General features: G+C 47.9%; 2 protein-coding genes across 2 annotated transcripts in view; both read right to left on the bottom strand.

The window, feature by feature from the left end:
• Fer1l5 (fer-1 like family member 5) overlaps positions 1–16726 on the bottom strand; it is a 51818-nt gene that overhangs the window by 14380 nt on the left and 20712 nt on the right. The window contains exons 18-26 of the mRNA XM_057751457.1: positions 16531–16659; positions 13844–14021; positions 5987–6111; positions 5103–5203; positions 4313–4490; positions 4080–4235; positions 2898–3026; positions 805–968; positions 404–518 (exon numbers count right to left, since the gene is read on the bottom strand). Of these exons, the coding sequence (XP_057607440.1) occupies positions 404–518; positions 805–968; positions 2898–3026; positions 4080–4235; positions 4313–4490; positions 5103–5203; positions 5987–6111; positions 13844–14021; positions 16531–16659 (1275 nt within the window). The remainder of the gene's footprint in view (positions 1–403; positions 519–804; positions 969–2897; positions 3027–4079; positions 4236–4312; positions 4491–5102; positions 5204–5986; positions 6112–13843; positions 14022–16530; positions 16660–16726) is intronic.
• LOC130890573 (RNA guanine-N7 methyltransferase activating subunit-like) lies at positions 7130–7681 on the bottom strand. The gene has a single exon (XM_057794635.1). The coding sequence runs from the start codon at positions 7649–7651 to the stop codon at positions 7295–7297; it is 357 nt and encodes a 118-aa protein (XP_057650618.1). The 5' UTR covers positions 7652–7681; the 3' UTR covers positions 7130–7294.

Below are 16726 nucleotides of genomic sequence, written 5' to 3'. Positions count from 1 at the left end.
GTGGTGGGGCTATCTGCTTCTGCCTCTCTACCGCTAGGACTGTAAGTACAGACCAACATGCCTGGCTTTTTTGTGAGAACTAGGATAGAATTCAGGTTAAAACTCCAACTCCTGGGTTCAAGTGATCCTTCTGCTTCCAAAGCAGCTGGACTACAGACGACACAGGATCTATCTCTGACATCCAATTTGAGGTCTGCTGCTTCCTCTCCTTGGGTACAACCCCTTCATTGGTGCTAGAAGAACCTCAGGGCTGTAAATACTTATCTGGAGTCCCACAGCTTGTATGGAACAGAGCTCAGACATAGCTCTCACTGCTGGGACATCCCAACTTCTGAGGCCCCCCAATCTGGTCCTTGCCTCCTTGCTTCTCCCCTGTACCCTGTGGCAGGATGGAGACACTTACCGCATCTGTGGTAGGGATAGCTGCAGGCACCCAGGCGCCTGTGGCATTGCGGATCTGGTTCTCATACACCTCTTCCAGCACCTGGCTCTTGTTGATGTCTATGTCCAGGAGGAGTCTGGGTAGCAGTGAGACCCCAAGTTCCCAGAGCTGTCTGAACTCCCAGGGGTCATTCTCTGCTGGCCAAGCACCCTTATGTGACATCCCACCTCCCTTTAGCTAGAGAGAGCCTAGCATGATGCAAACAGGTGTTAGGCAAGGCTGTTGATCTTGTGTATTCTCACTCACGGGGACTAGAGGGCTGTGGAGCCCACCTCTTTAAGTACCCACTAGCCCTCCCAGGTGAGAGGAAGTCTCACAGTAAGACATTGCAGGTGCCAGGGCAGGGCATGTATCATCCTTACCTCCTCTGGGGCTCCACTATCCAGTCACCCTGCCAGCGCCATCCCGGGGGAGCCTTGAAATCTGTCTTGGGGACAGCCTTGTGTCCCGTGACATCTGAGAAGTTGGGGCAGTGGTACAGTCCCTGTTGTCCCCACTGGTCTTTGAACTTGGCCTGATTCTCATACTGGGGGAGGAGAGTCCTAGTCAGTGCCCATACCGCCTCCATCAGCCACCTCATGCTGGGGATGTTGAGACTCCTGTTTCCCAACATCAAAACATGGAGCAGCCAAGAAAGGCAGGGCCATATCCCAACTGTACCTAGGAGACAGAGGCTCAGCAATCAACACTACCCAGCACCGAGAAGCTAGCAGAGGAGTGGGGTGATGCCCAGTTCAAAGCCTGTATCTTCGATGTGACCTGCCTACTCCCTAGTCACTGCAGATCTGAGAAATCCAGTCTTTCTACACACATACCCTCTGTGCTACTCCCCATGTTTTTCCTACACCCCCCTCCATTCCTTCTCTGTCCCTGCCTTATTCAGGGCTGATTAGACAAGCTGTCCCTTGACTACCTCAGGGAGTTGGTTCCAGAATACCCCTGGGTACTCCAATCTACTCTCTAGCCCCTTACATTTGAAAATGATCTAGCATCTGTGTATGACATATACTTTAAGTCACCTATAGATAACATAAAACCTAATATCAATGCTATGTCAAGAGTTGTTCTAGTGTATTGCTAAGGTCATAGTGACAAGGAGAAAGGTGTGTACATGTTTGGTATAGATGCAGCCATCATGAACTTGACTGCCACCACCACCCAGCTATTGACTGCATTTTCATGTACAGTTGGTTCAGTACATGAATGGAGATACCGTTGAATGGGGAGCTGACTGTGTTACAGTATGTTATCAACACATGAACCTTAAAACATAACAATGTTTTAAATGCATTTTTTTTCTTTCTTGAAATAGCTCTGACTGGTCTAGTACTCTTTATATAGCCCAGGCCAGTCTCAAATTCTCAGCACTTCTGCTGCTTATGCCTCCCAAGTGCTGAGATTACATGCATGTGTGAACCAACTACAAACAAAGTCATAATTCTGTAACTTAAAAGGCCTGTGTGGTGGAATCCTGTCTTCAAGCTTTGATATAGCCATTGCCGTCCTGAAATCAGGTCAGTTGTGTCTACCTTTGGAAGATGGGGCCACCTGTTCCTTCTTTGGAGTACATGAGCAGATTAAAGGGCTCAGGGGGCTCCTCTCTTCTCCAATATATAAACAGTTAACAATTGCTGGGAGGAAGACTCCTCCAGTGGTGTAGACACCCATACCTTGCTCATGTTTCTGTAACTCCAGTTAAACTCATTGGTTCCCCAAGCTGAATGGAACTCATTCTTTGCTCTGTCATGAGTCACCTATCTGAGGTGGGTAGACATTTATTCTCATCTCCCCAGAAAAGATCACTTGAGAGCCCGGCATGCAAACCTTACTTCCCTTCTACTGGCGGAGCTATCTTCCCGGGCCAGCCCTTCTCGAAAGAACAAAGGTCATCCCTTGCCCTCTGTAGAGCAGTCTGCCCAGCTGTTTTCCCTGTATCCCAAGCTGATGCTCTGCGGGCAGACATCTCATCTCCTGCTCTTTTCACGCTTCCTGGCCTTTCCCCACCTCCTGTGACCTCCATTCTGGCCCGGAGGTCTGGCAGAGGTCAGCAAGGGTCCCCAGACTGCCCATTGGTGACAAATGAGATGCTATACAATTTGGAGACCTGAGTTGGTCACATGCCTTGAGCAAGCTGCGAGAAAGCTCCTCATAAACTTCCACCAGGAGCAGTGACCAAGTACCAGAAGGCCACTCAGACCCCATTTTATTAGCACACGCATATGGCTTGTGAGCAGGGATACAAGGCTGGCACCATCCACAATGGCTTTCATGACCGACACCTCTCAGAGCTCTCTCGCTGCTGTCAGATTTGGTCAGTGTCCTCCTCTACCTTTGGGTCTCTTCATCTTCTCTTTCTGAACTGCATGCCCGACTGTCAGGCCTGCTCTTCCCTGGCCTGGCCCTGACCTGGCCGACCTCTGACCCCACCCTCCCAGTGCCGTGCACGTCCACTCACCGTCTCTGCATACACCACCATGTTGCCTTGTTGAAGCAGCTTCAGATTCTTGCTGTGTAGAACATTGCCGAGCCACATGCAGACCCGGAGGTGAGCTGGGAATGTGTCCTGTCCTTCACCTTCTGGGTACTGAGCCAGAGGCAGATCAATCCCGTGGGAGTGCCACGGGGGTACCACTCCCCCAGGGGCACAGGGGTATGGCTGAGGGAGAGGGTGAGGGAGGGGCACACGTTCCCAGAAGGGTCACATCCACCCCTTTTGCCTGAGTTGTGGGATCAGGGTCCTCACACCAAACTGTGCTGGTGTCAAAGAGTCTACAATAGTACAAAGCTCTGGGTGGATCACCAGCACTGGAAAGGGACTGAGTTCTGCCCTGTTGTTCACGGAGGGAGACAACGGACAAATGGAAAAGAGGAGGGGTGCGGGAGGTGGACCAGGCTGCCAGAGGAAAGTGATAATTGTGCTTTTGGTGATCCTGGCTATCTACTTCCTGCCTGCTGCTTGATCGCCCTGCACCAGCACTTTGCTAAGCACCTCAGTCCTCATACCCCACATGAGGGTGGACTGAGCAACACCCTGAGGCTAGGGTGCAGTCAGACACTGGGCAAAGACAGGAGGAATGGCTTTGCGTGATGGTAGAAAGGGCAGAGTGCAAGTATATTTGGGATGGGGAGCCCCAAAGTGACCTGTCTGTTGACAGGGTTGATACAGGTAGCCAGGGCGGGGCTAGGGAGCCTGCGTCTTCCCTGAGAGGCAATGGGAACCATTGAAGGGGCTATGAGAACCCTCCTCTCCAAGACAAAAGGCCATCATTGGGGGTTCAGTCTTCTGTTATAGCTTACTTCTGATCTGAGGAGCTGGTACCAAGTGTTACAGTCACTGAATATTCTGGAAGTTATTCAGTTGTGGTTCACAGGAGAGATGACAAACAAGTGGTAGGCACAGGTGTGATGGAGATGGTGGAGGATTTGAGGAGTATTTACCACAGATGTGGGCTTGGCAGCAGCTCACATACTAAGAAGTGCAGGCCCCTGCCTTCCTCTGGGGACTCTGAGCTCTATTCTACTTAATGTAGGGCCAAGGAAACAGCACGTGGGCCATGCCCTCAGGGAGGCCCCATGGGGTTTTATCTGGCAATATGGGAACCCCATCCTTCCCGAATGACACCCCCTACTTGCCCACCTGTAAGAGGAGGTTCTGAATCTTCCCACAGAACTTGCCAGAGCTCATGGGTCCTGCTGGGGAGAACAGGACAGTGTGGGCAGGTACCCGAGCATAGGCCACGCGCTGCTGCCTGGACATCAGCCAAATCATCACATCAGGAAGGCTCTCCTGGGGCTGCCAAGGTGGGAGAGCATCAGGACCATCTGGTCAGCTCCAGGCCCCACTGTCCAGCCAATGTGCCCAGTGCCCACCTCAGGGATCACAGCATTGAGACGGCGCAACCAGTCCTCTGCTGTGACCACCATGTTCCTCGGCTTGGCTTCCTTGGCTCTTTGCGCTAGGTGCTGCAGAAGACGGCTGCGGAGCTGCCATTTATTCCTGTCCAAGCTGTTAGCCATGGGCTGATCAGTCATACAAGGCAGAGGTCGCCTGTGGCCAGGAGGGTATGACTGTTTCTGGTCCTACTTGAGGACAATGTTCCCTTTCTAGCCTGGAGACGCTTCTACCCACAGCTGGCCTGATGTGGAGAGACCTGCCCAGCTCTCCTTAGGAAACTGGCCCGCTTTGGGTCTGAATCAGGCTCTCATCCTGCCCTCTTCCATCCTTAAAGCCCTGCAGTGCATTAGGTTGGTTCCCAAAGACCTCTTGTGGGTAGATGTTTTCCAGGGAAGAGGCCAAAACCTGGTAGGGGCCAGGGGGATGTTTTCCTGTGAGCTTGAAACAGGCACCACTCTGGATGGGATAAACAATGGTGAGATTTGTGGGTGAGAATAGTATGGCGGTCTAGGCGATGGAGATCTGCCATATGCTACAGGCATTGAGTGTGGACATGGGGCAACAAAGCCTGCGCTGAACTGGAGTTCAGGGCTGTCCTGCATGGGCAGGAAAAGTAGCTGTGTGTAGGTTCAAGCTGGGGGAGATTTGAGTAGTGTTCCTGTGAAACGGGGGTCCATTGGGTGCTACTCCAAGCGTCCAGCTCCTCTTCTGAGTCTTCCCTAGCTCACCCCAAGGCCAGCCCCAGCCAGGATCCTCAGCTCCTACCGACAGTCCACCATCAGCTCCTTCAGCAGTTTCTCCCACTGCTGGAGCATAGCTGGATCCTTCGGATTCCGGATGGACTTCAGGGTATCCAGGTTGGCTTTCTGTCCATTGAGAGAGAGGGAGAGAGAGCTAGCCTCAGCCTGGAGCTCTCCTGGGATAGGCTGAAGGACTGGCAGGCCCTAGAGACCTTTAAGGAGGAATCTGGTGGTGTTAATTGCAAGTTGCCGCGTGCCCTAGCAACGCTAGGAGACACTTTCTTCCCTGCTTCCTGTACCCAGCAGAGAAAATGGGAGGCAGGGGATGGAGATATGCAGAAGGCCATTGAAGACATGAGAAGGTCCTGACATGTAGAGATACTATGTATAAACATCTCCCGAGACCTGTGTTCCTCGGCAAGAACCCAAAACTCTGTGGTAGGACCCTTTCCACCCTCCCTGATTTCTGTGATACCTTTATGGCTGTAACTCATTTCATGGCTTGAAAACCTGTCACATCACCGTGACTTTACAGACATTGTTCCCTTTGTGCTCCCATCCCCCAACACTACCTATGAATTTTGCAACTCCCTGATGCCCTGTTACCTCCTGACCGCTTTCTTCCTCCCTTCCCCTCCCTCTGATCCTAAATCTCTCGGCACCTGTATTTCCATGGTAACCATAGCTGCACCGCCCAGTAATGTACATCCTAACTTCTTCCGTCAGTGAGAACAAGTGTGTGTTTGTTATCTTTGTGTCTCTAGTGCCCAGTGCTGTATCTGGCACAGTTCTCAGTGATGTGGGGTCCCAGTATCATGGTGTGTATAAGTGTGAGGTGTGACTGGTTTCTTGGTAGTGTGACATACGTTCCCAAGCCTCCCATCCCCCTCCTCCCTTCTGCACACTCACCAGGTGATCCCGGGTGATGTGGAGGAGGTTGAGGCAATCCATTCGGAAGCCGACATCCTCCCAGTTGGAGGTCACAGCCACCACAGGCTTCGTGTTGTACCAGGGCACATAATGGTAGATAGTCCCTGAGATACAGAGACACAGGGGAGGGGTGGATATCTGAGGGACTACACCTAGAGGGTCCTAATCCCTGTATCCTCCTAAAGAATTGCTCCAGGGCCACCTTGGTTCCCAAGGATCTGCTAACCATGCCAAGTGGGCCCTGGAACCTAAGCCCAGAGTGGGTACTTGGTGAACACAGCGGGTTCCTATTGGGCGTGGATTGTTCCGTATGTCGTGTGACTTTTCAAAACTCCTGGTTTACACGTCGGAAAACCAGGTGGTATTGATGCAGGTGCAGGGAACTAAACTCAGGTCTTCTGGAAGAGCAATGGGAACCATCTACAGGAGACTTTTTCTGTGCTACCCTGCTCTGTCAGCCTCAAAGTAACAAAACCACAAACACCCTAAATGTTTAAGCAGGAGAAAACCTGTGTGAGGTTAGTGCTCAGATCTTGGAAAGTTGTGCTTCTTCTTTGATAACTTTAGGCACTGAAGTAGGACAGAAAGCTGGGCTCTGCCCACTATGGGCAGAGGACACCCCATGACCTGTAACTCCTGAAAGATACATGAGGTCCTAAACCTGCTGCCTCATATCTAACATGGAAACAGAATCACTGACGATGTGACTAGTCAGGACAAAGCCATTCATTGTGGAGGAGGATGGCTCCTTAAGCCCATGTGACTGGGAGACAGAAAGATGGTGTCCATGAGAAGATCCAGCGCCACAGGGAGAAACCAAGGGAAGCTAAAGGCAAAGAATGGAATGATCCGCCAAGCGGTGGTGTGGCATGTCTTCAGTCCCAGCACTCGGGAGGCAGAGGCAGGCAGATCTCTGTGAGTTCGAGGCCAGCCTGGTCTACAAGAGCTAGTTCCAGGACAGGCTCCAAAGCTACAGAGAAACTCAGTCTCGAAAAACCAAGAAAAAAAAAATGGAGTGGCCCATCTGCTAGATGAAGAATACCAAGGCTTGCCCTCAGCACTCTCTCAGGGCAATCCTGACCCCCACTTCCAACTTCCACCCTCTTATTTTTTTGTTCCCATCAATTGTCACACCTCTAGCAAGATCAATTTATTTTCAAGTCAAGTTCAAGACAATTAACAACCCATTCTGTAAAATAGAATGAAAAACTATGACCAAAAGAAGACAAACGAACATTTAGCACATTATCAAATGAATGACCTTTTGTTAAAGCCGCTTCGTTTCTGTCAGTAGTAACCATATGGAGGCCGCTGGTTGGGGCCATATTGTCCGTACTGTTGTTGGTAGTAAGGCTCTTGTCTCTGCTGTGGGTAGTTGTTACCCCATGACCGTCCATGCCACTGGTTTGATCGATTGTCACTTGGCCACCCTCGTCTGTTATCCCGACCTCTAAACTGTCTGTTATCTTGCAGCCAGTTGCCCCTATTTCTCTGGTTACCGCCACCTCTGCTATTCCACTCCTCAACAATTGGAGGGGACTCAGGGGGACGTTTCAAGTATTCCTGGTACTCTTTGTCGTCTTGTGTGAATCTGTTTGTAAACATCTCTTCAAAATTTGGAATCGCTTCAGAAGTATCGCTCATCTTGAAATTCTGTACAGTTTTTAAGATCCTTCAGCGGGACGGCCTGGCGGGGCCTCCCTCTTGTTCTATTTTAAACTTTTAAAATATTTTTTTTAATTTTTTTATACATGTATGAGTGTAGGCATGCCCATGCCACAGCATGTGTGGGAAGGTCAGAGGACAATTTTCAGGAGTCACTTCTCTCCTCCTATCACATAACTCCTGGGGTTTAATCCCTTTTGCCCACTGAGACATCTTGTCACCCAGTTTCTTGGACAAGGTAATGCCAGACCTAGAATGAAAAGTGGGTACTCCATAATCTCTGCTCTCAGGCCAGGGTAATTAAGAGATGGCCCCTACCCAGAATGGAACAGTGAGGATGCCTGTCTGTCTCTACTGTGGCTCCAAGTGGAGGGGAAGAAAACCTTCCCCAGGACATAGCAGAGCTCTCAGCGTCCTGAGGGATGGTCCTGGTGCAGTCTGAAGGATGCCAAGCAGGCAATTTAGAAGTGTTTCCTCAGCAGGCCCAGGTCCTTGGTAAGGGACAGGCAGATATTCCTGGAGAATTAAATCTGGGTCAGACCTCAAACTGGTCCTGGAACTCTCTATGTAGACCTGGCTGGCCTCAAACCACAATTCCCCTAACTCTGCCTTTGGAGTGCTGGGACTGAAGGCATGCACTACCGTACCTGGCTTGTTTTAGTGTTTTTGATGCCTGATTGATTAAACCTGCAGTTACCCGTGGTTACACACGGCCGACTATATTTGTACAATGGAATACTAACTCCATGGAAGTAAGAATAAGTAAGCAAGCCACAGCTATGTTCAAGAATATAATGATCTGTGGACACATTTCCCAAACTAATGAACAAAGAAGGTAGAGATGAAAACAAATACATACACTATGTGTTCTTTAATTCATATCATGAGATGAAGGTTAGGAATGTAATTGCCTACCGTGGGTGGGGGTAAGAGGCACAGGCCCCTAGGGTGTGAGTATTCTACTTCCTGATCTGAGTGCTGTTATTTGCTGTATTTGCAGCGGGGTTGGTCACTGAACTCATACTTTGGTTTGTGTGGCACTTCCATGAGCAATCACCCTTCACTCAAACCTTTACTTAAACTGAAAAATAGCGATGCCCTGGTGAGCACCATGGAGGAGGAAGCCACCAGCTGTTTTTCAGTCCCAGGGGCTATGGTTGGCTTTGGATTCACTGACTATGAGAATACTTATTATAAAAATATAATTTATCATTTGTATCACACACACAAAGACAGATAGTGAGGACAAAATCGGTGTGTACAATACAGTGTGCGGAGTGGTAGAAAGTGCTGCCGAGAACAAAGTGGGGGAGGGGAGGCACTGCCAAGCCCTTTAAAACGGAGTGGTTACCCTACGGCCTTTCTGAGAGGATTCAGAAGCTTCTAGATGTAGTCTAGAAAAATATGGACAAGAGATTTAAAAATAGGGATGGGGTGGGCGTAGAATGAGATGGTATACAAGCACAGAATTCTTCCAGAAGGAAACAGAAGAGAAAACTAGAAAGGACAATTTACAAAGAGAAACATCTTTAAAATTTTTCTGGGATTGCTGGAAGGCACCAGTTTCAGACTCAGGTACCAAAAGAATGGGCTGCATAATGAATACAAAGAGATCTGTGAGTGAGGTTCTGAGTGAGAACCCAGGATCCAAGATGGCAACTGTCTTCTTCCATTCTTGGAGAGCTTCCAACAGCAACAAGAAAGAAAGAAAGTCCAGTTCCAGCAAACAGGGAGTCAGAGAAAATCTGCAGACTCAAAATACACATAAGGACTGCCAAAAGTTACTTGGCCTCCGTTGAAGCACCAAGGAGTGAAGACGGCAGAAGGCACCTGCGGGGAAGCGGGAAGCAAGGCTTGATGGGAGGCCAGCAAAAACACACTCCCTGAAGGAAGGCAGGAGCAGAAGAGGAAATGTGAGCCGACAGAACTCAGCCAGCAGGCCACGAGACACAAAAACACCCCAGAAAGGCAACAGGGGAAGTCCCAGGGTTTCATTTACCTTGCAGACAATTCAGTGAGGGACATAAAACTGAGTACAAGAATTTCTCAAGTGATCAAAATGAAATGGGAAGACAGAGTCATAAAAGGATGAGGAAGAAAGCGATAGCTAAAAGAGGAGCAAGGGGCTTGTGAGACCGGTACCCGGAGGCCCTGGAGGGAAAAGACAAGCACAGCTGCATGCTTTATCACAAATATTCACACAGACTGGTTCAAAATGAGTCATAGAACTAAATGCAAGAACCAAACTTAACAATGTTTGAAGAAAAAATAGGAAGAAAAAATTTCATATCCATCAGTAAGGTCGAGTTCTTGAGATGTGACACTGTGTGTCTTAGGGTGGCTTACAGTTTCAGAGATTTAGTTCATTATTATCATGGCAGGACAGGACAGCCTGAAGGCAGACATGATACCGGAGAAGGAGCTGAGAGTTCTATATCTTAAAGGCAATAGGAAGTGAACTGAGACACATTGGGTGTGGCTTGAGCATATGTGAATCCTCAAAGCCCTCTTTCACAATGACACACTTCCTCCAACTAGGCCACACCCACTCCAACAAAGCTACACCTCCTAATAGTGCCTCTTCCCTTTGGGGGGGCATTTTCTTTCAAATCACATGGTGGAGAAAAAATAAACTATATTTGATCCACATTGAATCTCTTGGCACTTCAAAAGATAATGAGGACTAGAGAAATAGCTCAGTATTAGGAGCACTTCCTGCTCTTCCAGAGACCTGAGTTTGATTCCCAGCACCCACGTCAGATGGCCACAGCAGCTCCAGCCCCAGAGGATCTGATGCCCTCTTCCGACTTCATAGTCACCTGAACTCTCTCTCTCTCTCTCTCTCTCTCTCTCTCTCTCTCTCTCACACACACACACACACACACATGCAATTAAAACAAAACCAAAATTTAAGAAGGGGAGGGGACAGAATAGACATTTTAGAAAAGGACTACAATACATGGCTAACTGATCACTAGGTACAGTGCCAAGGTAGTTCAATGCAGAAATCAAATGTTTCTTAGCAGATAGTGTTGAGTCGGCTATATAGAAGGAAAGAATTTCAACTCCTTCCTCACATTACATGCAGAAATTAGGTGGTGTGCACCTTTAATCCCAGCACTTGGGAGGCAGGTGGATCTCTTTGAGTCTGAGGCTGGTCTACAGAGAGAGTCCCAGGGCAGCCAAGAATACACAGAGAAACCTTGTCTCAAAACAAAACAGAGCAGCAACAAAATTAAGTCAAGGCCTGTGGATGGGTCAGCAGGATGCTTTGCCACCTAATCTAATCAATTATTTGAAATGTGGAGAGAGAAGCTGATGTATCGTTTAGGCAGGAGGATCTTGAGTTCAAGGTTGCCCCCCTCAAAAAGAGAACCCAAGCAATAACACAAACCCCTAGGAAACCCGACCTCTAAAATACATCTTCCATAAAGACACTTCCCACCTGACAGCCTGAGTGTGAGCCCCAGGACCTACATGGTGGAAGGAGAGAACCAACTCCTGCGTGTTGTTTCTAAGCTCCACGTGCATACCCACATCCACACACTCACATGTGTGAGTGCACACACAAATAAATAAAGGTTATAAAAATCCAATACGCCAAAGACTTCAACAGTCATTTCCCTAAAGAAAGATATGTGGAGGAGCTAGTGGCATAGCTCAGTTGGTCAAATATTAGCCTAACATTCAGGACGCCCAGGTCTGATCATCAGCACCACATAAAAACAGGCATGGTGCTGCAGGAGTGTGATCCTAACAGTTGGGAAGTGGAGTAAGGAAGATCAGAAAGTCAAGGTCATTGTCTGTTAGTAGTGAGTTTGAGGACAGCCTGGGCCACTAGAGACCCTGTCTCAAACAACAAAACAAAAGTGGTAACTGATCTTTGATATTTTAAGGTGAATGATCTGAAAAGAGACTTAATGTACAAATCAATAAGAAAGACACAGCCAAATGATTATATACCGGAAAAAAGGAGGAACAGGACAAGGGGAAAAGGTGTGTATACACAGGTGCTCAACCTTCATTTATTATGAGAAAAAGCGCATTTTGGTCATGGGAGACCGTTTTTCACATCCAATAGCACGGCAACAATTAAAAGGCTGGCAACACTAAGTACTGGTGAGAACGGAGCACAGAAGGAATTCTCATCCCATTGCTGTTGGGAATGTAATTTGGTATAATCACTATTGCTCTGAGACTCTCTCCCACCCCTAGGTATATAATTTAGAGGAACCCCTGTCCTTGTGACCAGAAGACATGTATGAGAATGCTCACCAAGTTATTATACCACCCAGCTTATCTATATACACTACGTAATTTGTGGTCTGGTCATGCAGTGGGGTACATTCGGAAAATAAGCTATAGCTACCCAGAGTCTAGTCATGTGGGGCAGAAGGCATAAGGCAGATGCACATGGATGGATGGGGTCCTCTCAGACACAACAGAAAAAGTGCATGCTGCTCGTGGGCTCCATACACAGAGGATAAAAATGAGAAGGGAAGCCAAAGGCATAGTTAGTTCGCAGACGAAGGGACCATTTAAGGCATTAGCAGCCTTCTGTGTGACGAGTTTGGGAGAACTCATTTTCTCCTCCTTTAAGCTGTGTGTATACATCTTAGATACCTTTTGCATACATACCTTTCAACATAAAATCAGCAGAAATGTTATGTGAACTGAAAGGAGCCAGTTGGTCACAAAGGACCATGTATCGTACCACCCCACGTGTGTGAAATGTCAGACTAGGAAGATGTCTTGGAACTTAAAGTAGCTTAGTGGTTGTCTACAGCTGTGGAGGTGAGAGAGCAACAAGGAGAGCTGACGCCCGGGCCTGGGGTGTCTTTGGGGAGAGAGGAAAGCATTCTAAAATGGATTGTGGTCACGGTTGCATAACTGTGAAAATCCTAAAATCCATGGGATTGCATGCTTCAAAAGGGCAAATTACATGTTCTGGGAATCACATCTCAACAAAGCTTTCATTTAAGAGAGTAGGTAGGGAAGTGGGGCCCAGAGAAAGCATCTCAATGGGCCATGAGATGGTGAAGCTGACGAAGGGGAAGGGGAGACAGTGTCAGGGACTCTCGAATTTTAGCAGGAATCCACCTACAGGCCTGAACAGTCTGTCTGGTCCTCCTCATAGATCGTTCTGATTTTTATAGGTCTGGAGTGGGATCAAGAACCTGCCTTTCTTTTTTTTTTTAATATTTATTTATTTATTATGTATACAATATTCTGTCTGTGTGCATGTCTGCAGGCCAGAAGAGGGCGCCAGACATCATTACAGATGGTTGTGAGCCACCATGTGGTTGCCAGTAATTGAACTCAGGACCTTTGGAAGAGCAGGCAATGCTCTTAACCACTGAGCCATCTCTCCATCCCAAGAACCTGCCTTTCTAACATGCTGATGCTGTTGGCCCAGGGACTATAGTGGAAAGATAAGGTGCCTAATTAATTCACATGGGGGGGGGGCAATGGATTGAGCATCTGGGGGGAATGGATAGGTGAATGTTGAATGGTTCAATAAGTGGGTTGAGGCCCGGAGAGATGGCTCCATGGCTAAGAGCTGCACACATATGAATATCTGAGTTCAGATATCGTCGCCTATGTGAAAAGCAGGTTGTGGCCACGTAGGGCTGTAACCCTAATACTGTGGATGGTGGAGACAGGAAGGCTACTAAGGATTGCTGGTCACAGGTTCAGTAAGAGGCTTGATCTCAAAAGAGAGCAAGATAGAGGGGGATAAAGCAGGACATCCAGCACCCAACTTTGGCCTCTGCAAGTGCACGCACAAGCTTATACACGTGCACACACACACAGAGAAATGACTACAGTTAAATAAATGGAGTAGCGGATAAAGCATAGAGAGATGAATAGCAGATAATTGGATGGCTGATGGTTTTCTATCATGAGGTCATCATCTTCTAACTATGCAATGTCTGGCAAGTGACTTCACTATCCTGAACTCCATCGTTATCGTGTGTGAAGTGTGTACCAATGACCAGATGTGGTCATGCCTGACATCCTAGCACTTGGCAGCCTGAGGGAGGGGGACCATGAGACCCTGCCGAAAGACAACCACCAGGGATGTTTACGAATGTTCTATGAGCTAATTCCCTTGGCAGCGCCCAGCGTGCACATGGGAAGCTTCATTTTTTGCTTGACTCTGGCTATTACCGTCATATATCACCGGACTGTGCTGTGTGGTTGACACAAGAGGCTTGTAGGTAGGATCCATCTTGTTTCCATAGTGGCCCATGCTGACCTCGAACTGGATCAGATCCTTGAATTTAGGCATCATAGTACAGGAAAGGAAAATGACGCACAGCCCATACTTTTGGCGATACTGCTGTCTCTAAAACAATAACCACACACACACACATCCTCAGTACCTAAGGGATGACTATGGTTATCTTGACAGGCAGGGACAAGAAGACAAGTATCTGAGTATCTGGGGTTTTTTTTTTTTTTTCTTAATGTGTTCTGTGTTCTACTTTGGGATGAAGCAGATCATTACTGAAGTCTTGCACTGGCTAATCAAGTGCGGTTGGTTGCTCAAAGTATCCCCATCATTTGGCCTACCCCACCCAGCTGGATCATCCTTCTCTTTCTGAAACCGGGCAGGAGGGTCTTTTTTTTTTTGTGGTTAAGGTTGGCACTGAGTTGGAACAAGTAGAGTTCAAACACATATACTTGCGTGCACACACACACACACAAACACAGAGGAGAGAAAGAGAGAGCCCAGCCTCAGTGGCTCTCAGCCAGTACCCCTCCCTTTTCCAGAAAGGCTACCCCTTTCCACTTCTGTCTCAACTGTCAACTGCTCCCTAATGTCTATTTCCACTATGCCACCCTCCTGCCTGGGTCCTCTGTACACTACAACAGCTGCTCATTTCTGTTGCTAACATCTGCCCTATTTCTAGCTTCCCCTGTATTCCTTCTCTCTTACCTTTCCTTTCCCTCCCATTCTCCTTTCTCTTTTTCTTCCCTTCTTTCTTTCTCCTTCTCTTCCCTGCTTTCTTTCTTCCTTTCTTCCCTTCCTTTCTCCCCTTTTTCCTCCCTCCCTCCCTCCCTCCCTTTTTTCTTTTCTTTTCTTTCTTCTTTCTTTCTTTCTTTCTTTCTTTCTTTCTTTCTTTCTTTCTTTCTTTCAACAGTCTCAGCCACACAGTGGTGTTATAAGCCTTTAACCCTAGCCCTCAGGAAGCAGAGGCAGGCGGATCTCTGTGAGTTTGAGGCTAGCATGGTCTATAAGAGCTACTTCCAGAATGATAAGATCTCCTGAGTAAATTGGGAACATGGGGATCATGGGAGAGGGTAGAAGGGGAGGGGAAAAGAAGGGAGGGGAGTGGAGAAAAATATATAGCTCAATAAAAACAATTTTTTAAAAAGACCAGGTAGAAAATATGTTAAATACAAAACTAGGAACCATTTTTTAAAATTGAGACAAGGATTCACTGTGTAGTTCTGACTGGCCTGGAACTCACTATGTAGACCAGGTTAGCCTTGAATTCACAAAGATCTGCCTGCTTTAGCCTTCCAAATGCTGAGATTAAATAAGATTAAAGGTGTGCACCACCAACAAAACAAAACAAACAAAAAAACCAGCTAGTCCTAGAGAAATAGCCCAGGCTGGCATTGGATTTATGGCAGTTCTCTTGCTTTCGTTTTCTGGGTGATAGGATTAAGATAGGAACTCTTTCTCTCTCTCTCTCTCTCTCTCTCTCTCTCTCTCTCTCTCTCTCTCTCTCTCTCACACACACACACACACACACACACACACACTCAGGATCTCTGATCTCTTTTCCTCTCCTCCTACCCTGGCCATGGTGCCATGATAGGAACTCTTTCTCTCTCTCTCTCTCTCTCTCTCTCTCTCTCTCTCTCTCTCTCTCACACACACACACACACACACACACACTCAGGATCTCTGATCTCTTTTCCTCTCCTCCTACCCTGGCCATGGTGCCATGATAGGCTCCATCCTCAACCCTCATCTCCTTTCGGTTCACCTACTTTCCCTGGGCCATTGTTTCTAGGACCACAGATTCAGTCATGGTGTCCTTGTCCCATACCTTTGTGGCTAGCAGCTTCCAGGCTGAGATATGTGTACATCTCTCAAGCACATACCAGAGATGGGATCTGTCATCTCACTTTTGTCTTTTTTCCCAGGGGTCTCTGGACCCTGCCTTCTCTCCTCCTACTGTCTGTGCTGAGACTGGATCCTTATCTCTATTGACCGAGCCGCCTCAGCTTGTTCCCCTTTGATCTGTTGTTCATTTTGTTCCTCTACTCCAGTGGTTCTCAACCTTCTTAATCCTGTGACCCTCTAATGCAGTTCCTCATGCCGTGGCGACCCCCAACCATAAAATTACTTTCATTGCTACTTCATAACTGTAATTTTTCTACTTTTATGAACCTAATGTAAATATCTGTTTTCCAGTGGTTTTTGGCGACCCCTGTGAAAGGGGTTGTTCGGGCCCCCAAAGGGATTGCGACCCACAGGTTGAAAACCACTGCTCTGCTCCTCCTGGTCAGGGGATCTCCAATGGCTTTAAGAAGAAATCCAAATTCTTTCAATTCTCTTACAAAACTCCGAGGAATAAGAATGTGGATGAGACTTCTTCCTTCTTAGAGAACAGGTTTCCAAAGCTGAAGCCCTGTGTTTATAGGATCTGTGACCACTAGGGATTTCGCTCAGCATGAAAACCCCGGAAGGAGCTTGGGGAATACTGATCAAGCATCCTTATACTGCCAGCAAATTGGTGGCCAATGCTCCCTGCAGTGTTGGGACCAGCTTCACAGTAGATCGGGGGATGCAGAGAAACTGCGTTGTTTTTCCTGGGTTACCTGTTTCCTGTGATTACCTCTATCTGGGTCACTTCCCGTGACAGATCCTTTATCACAGAGTCTTGCTGAGACTTCAGCTGGGTGATTATCTCCACGAAGATTCGGCCTTGATAAGTTAAACCATCCTTAACAGCATCGAGGATACACTAGAGAAAAGAAAGAATAAGCAAATCCTGGAGCCCACACAGCAAAGGCAGGACTATCCAGTGACAG

Source organism: Chionomys nivalis, chromosome 19, assembly GCF_950005125.1.
Source record: "Chionomys nivalis chromosome 19, mChiNiv1.1, whole genome shotgun sequence".
NCBI classification, from domain to species: Eukaryota; Metazoa; Chordata; class Mammalia; order Rodentia; family Cricetidae; genus Chionomys; species Chionomys nivalis.
This window is presented reverse-complemented; position numbering and strand designations above follow the sequence as displayed.

Bases quoted from the DNA above. Each gene is read 5' to 3' on its own strand.
- LOC130890573 (XM_057794635.1), bottom strand. From the start codon at position 7,651: ATGAGCGATACTTCTGAAGCGATTCCAAATTTTGAAGAGATGTTTACA.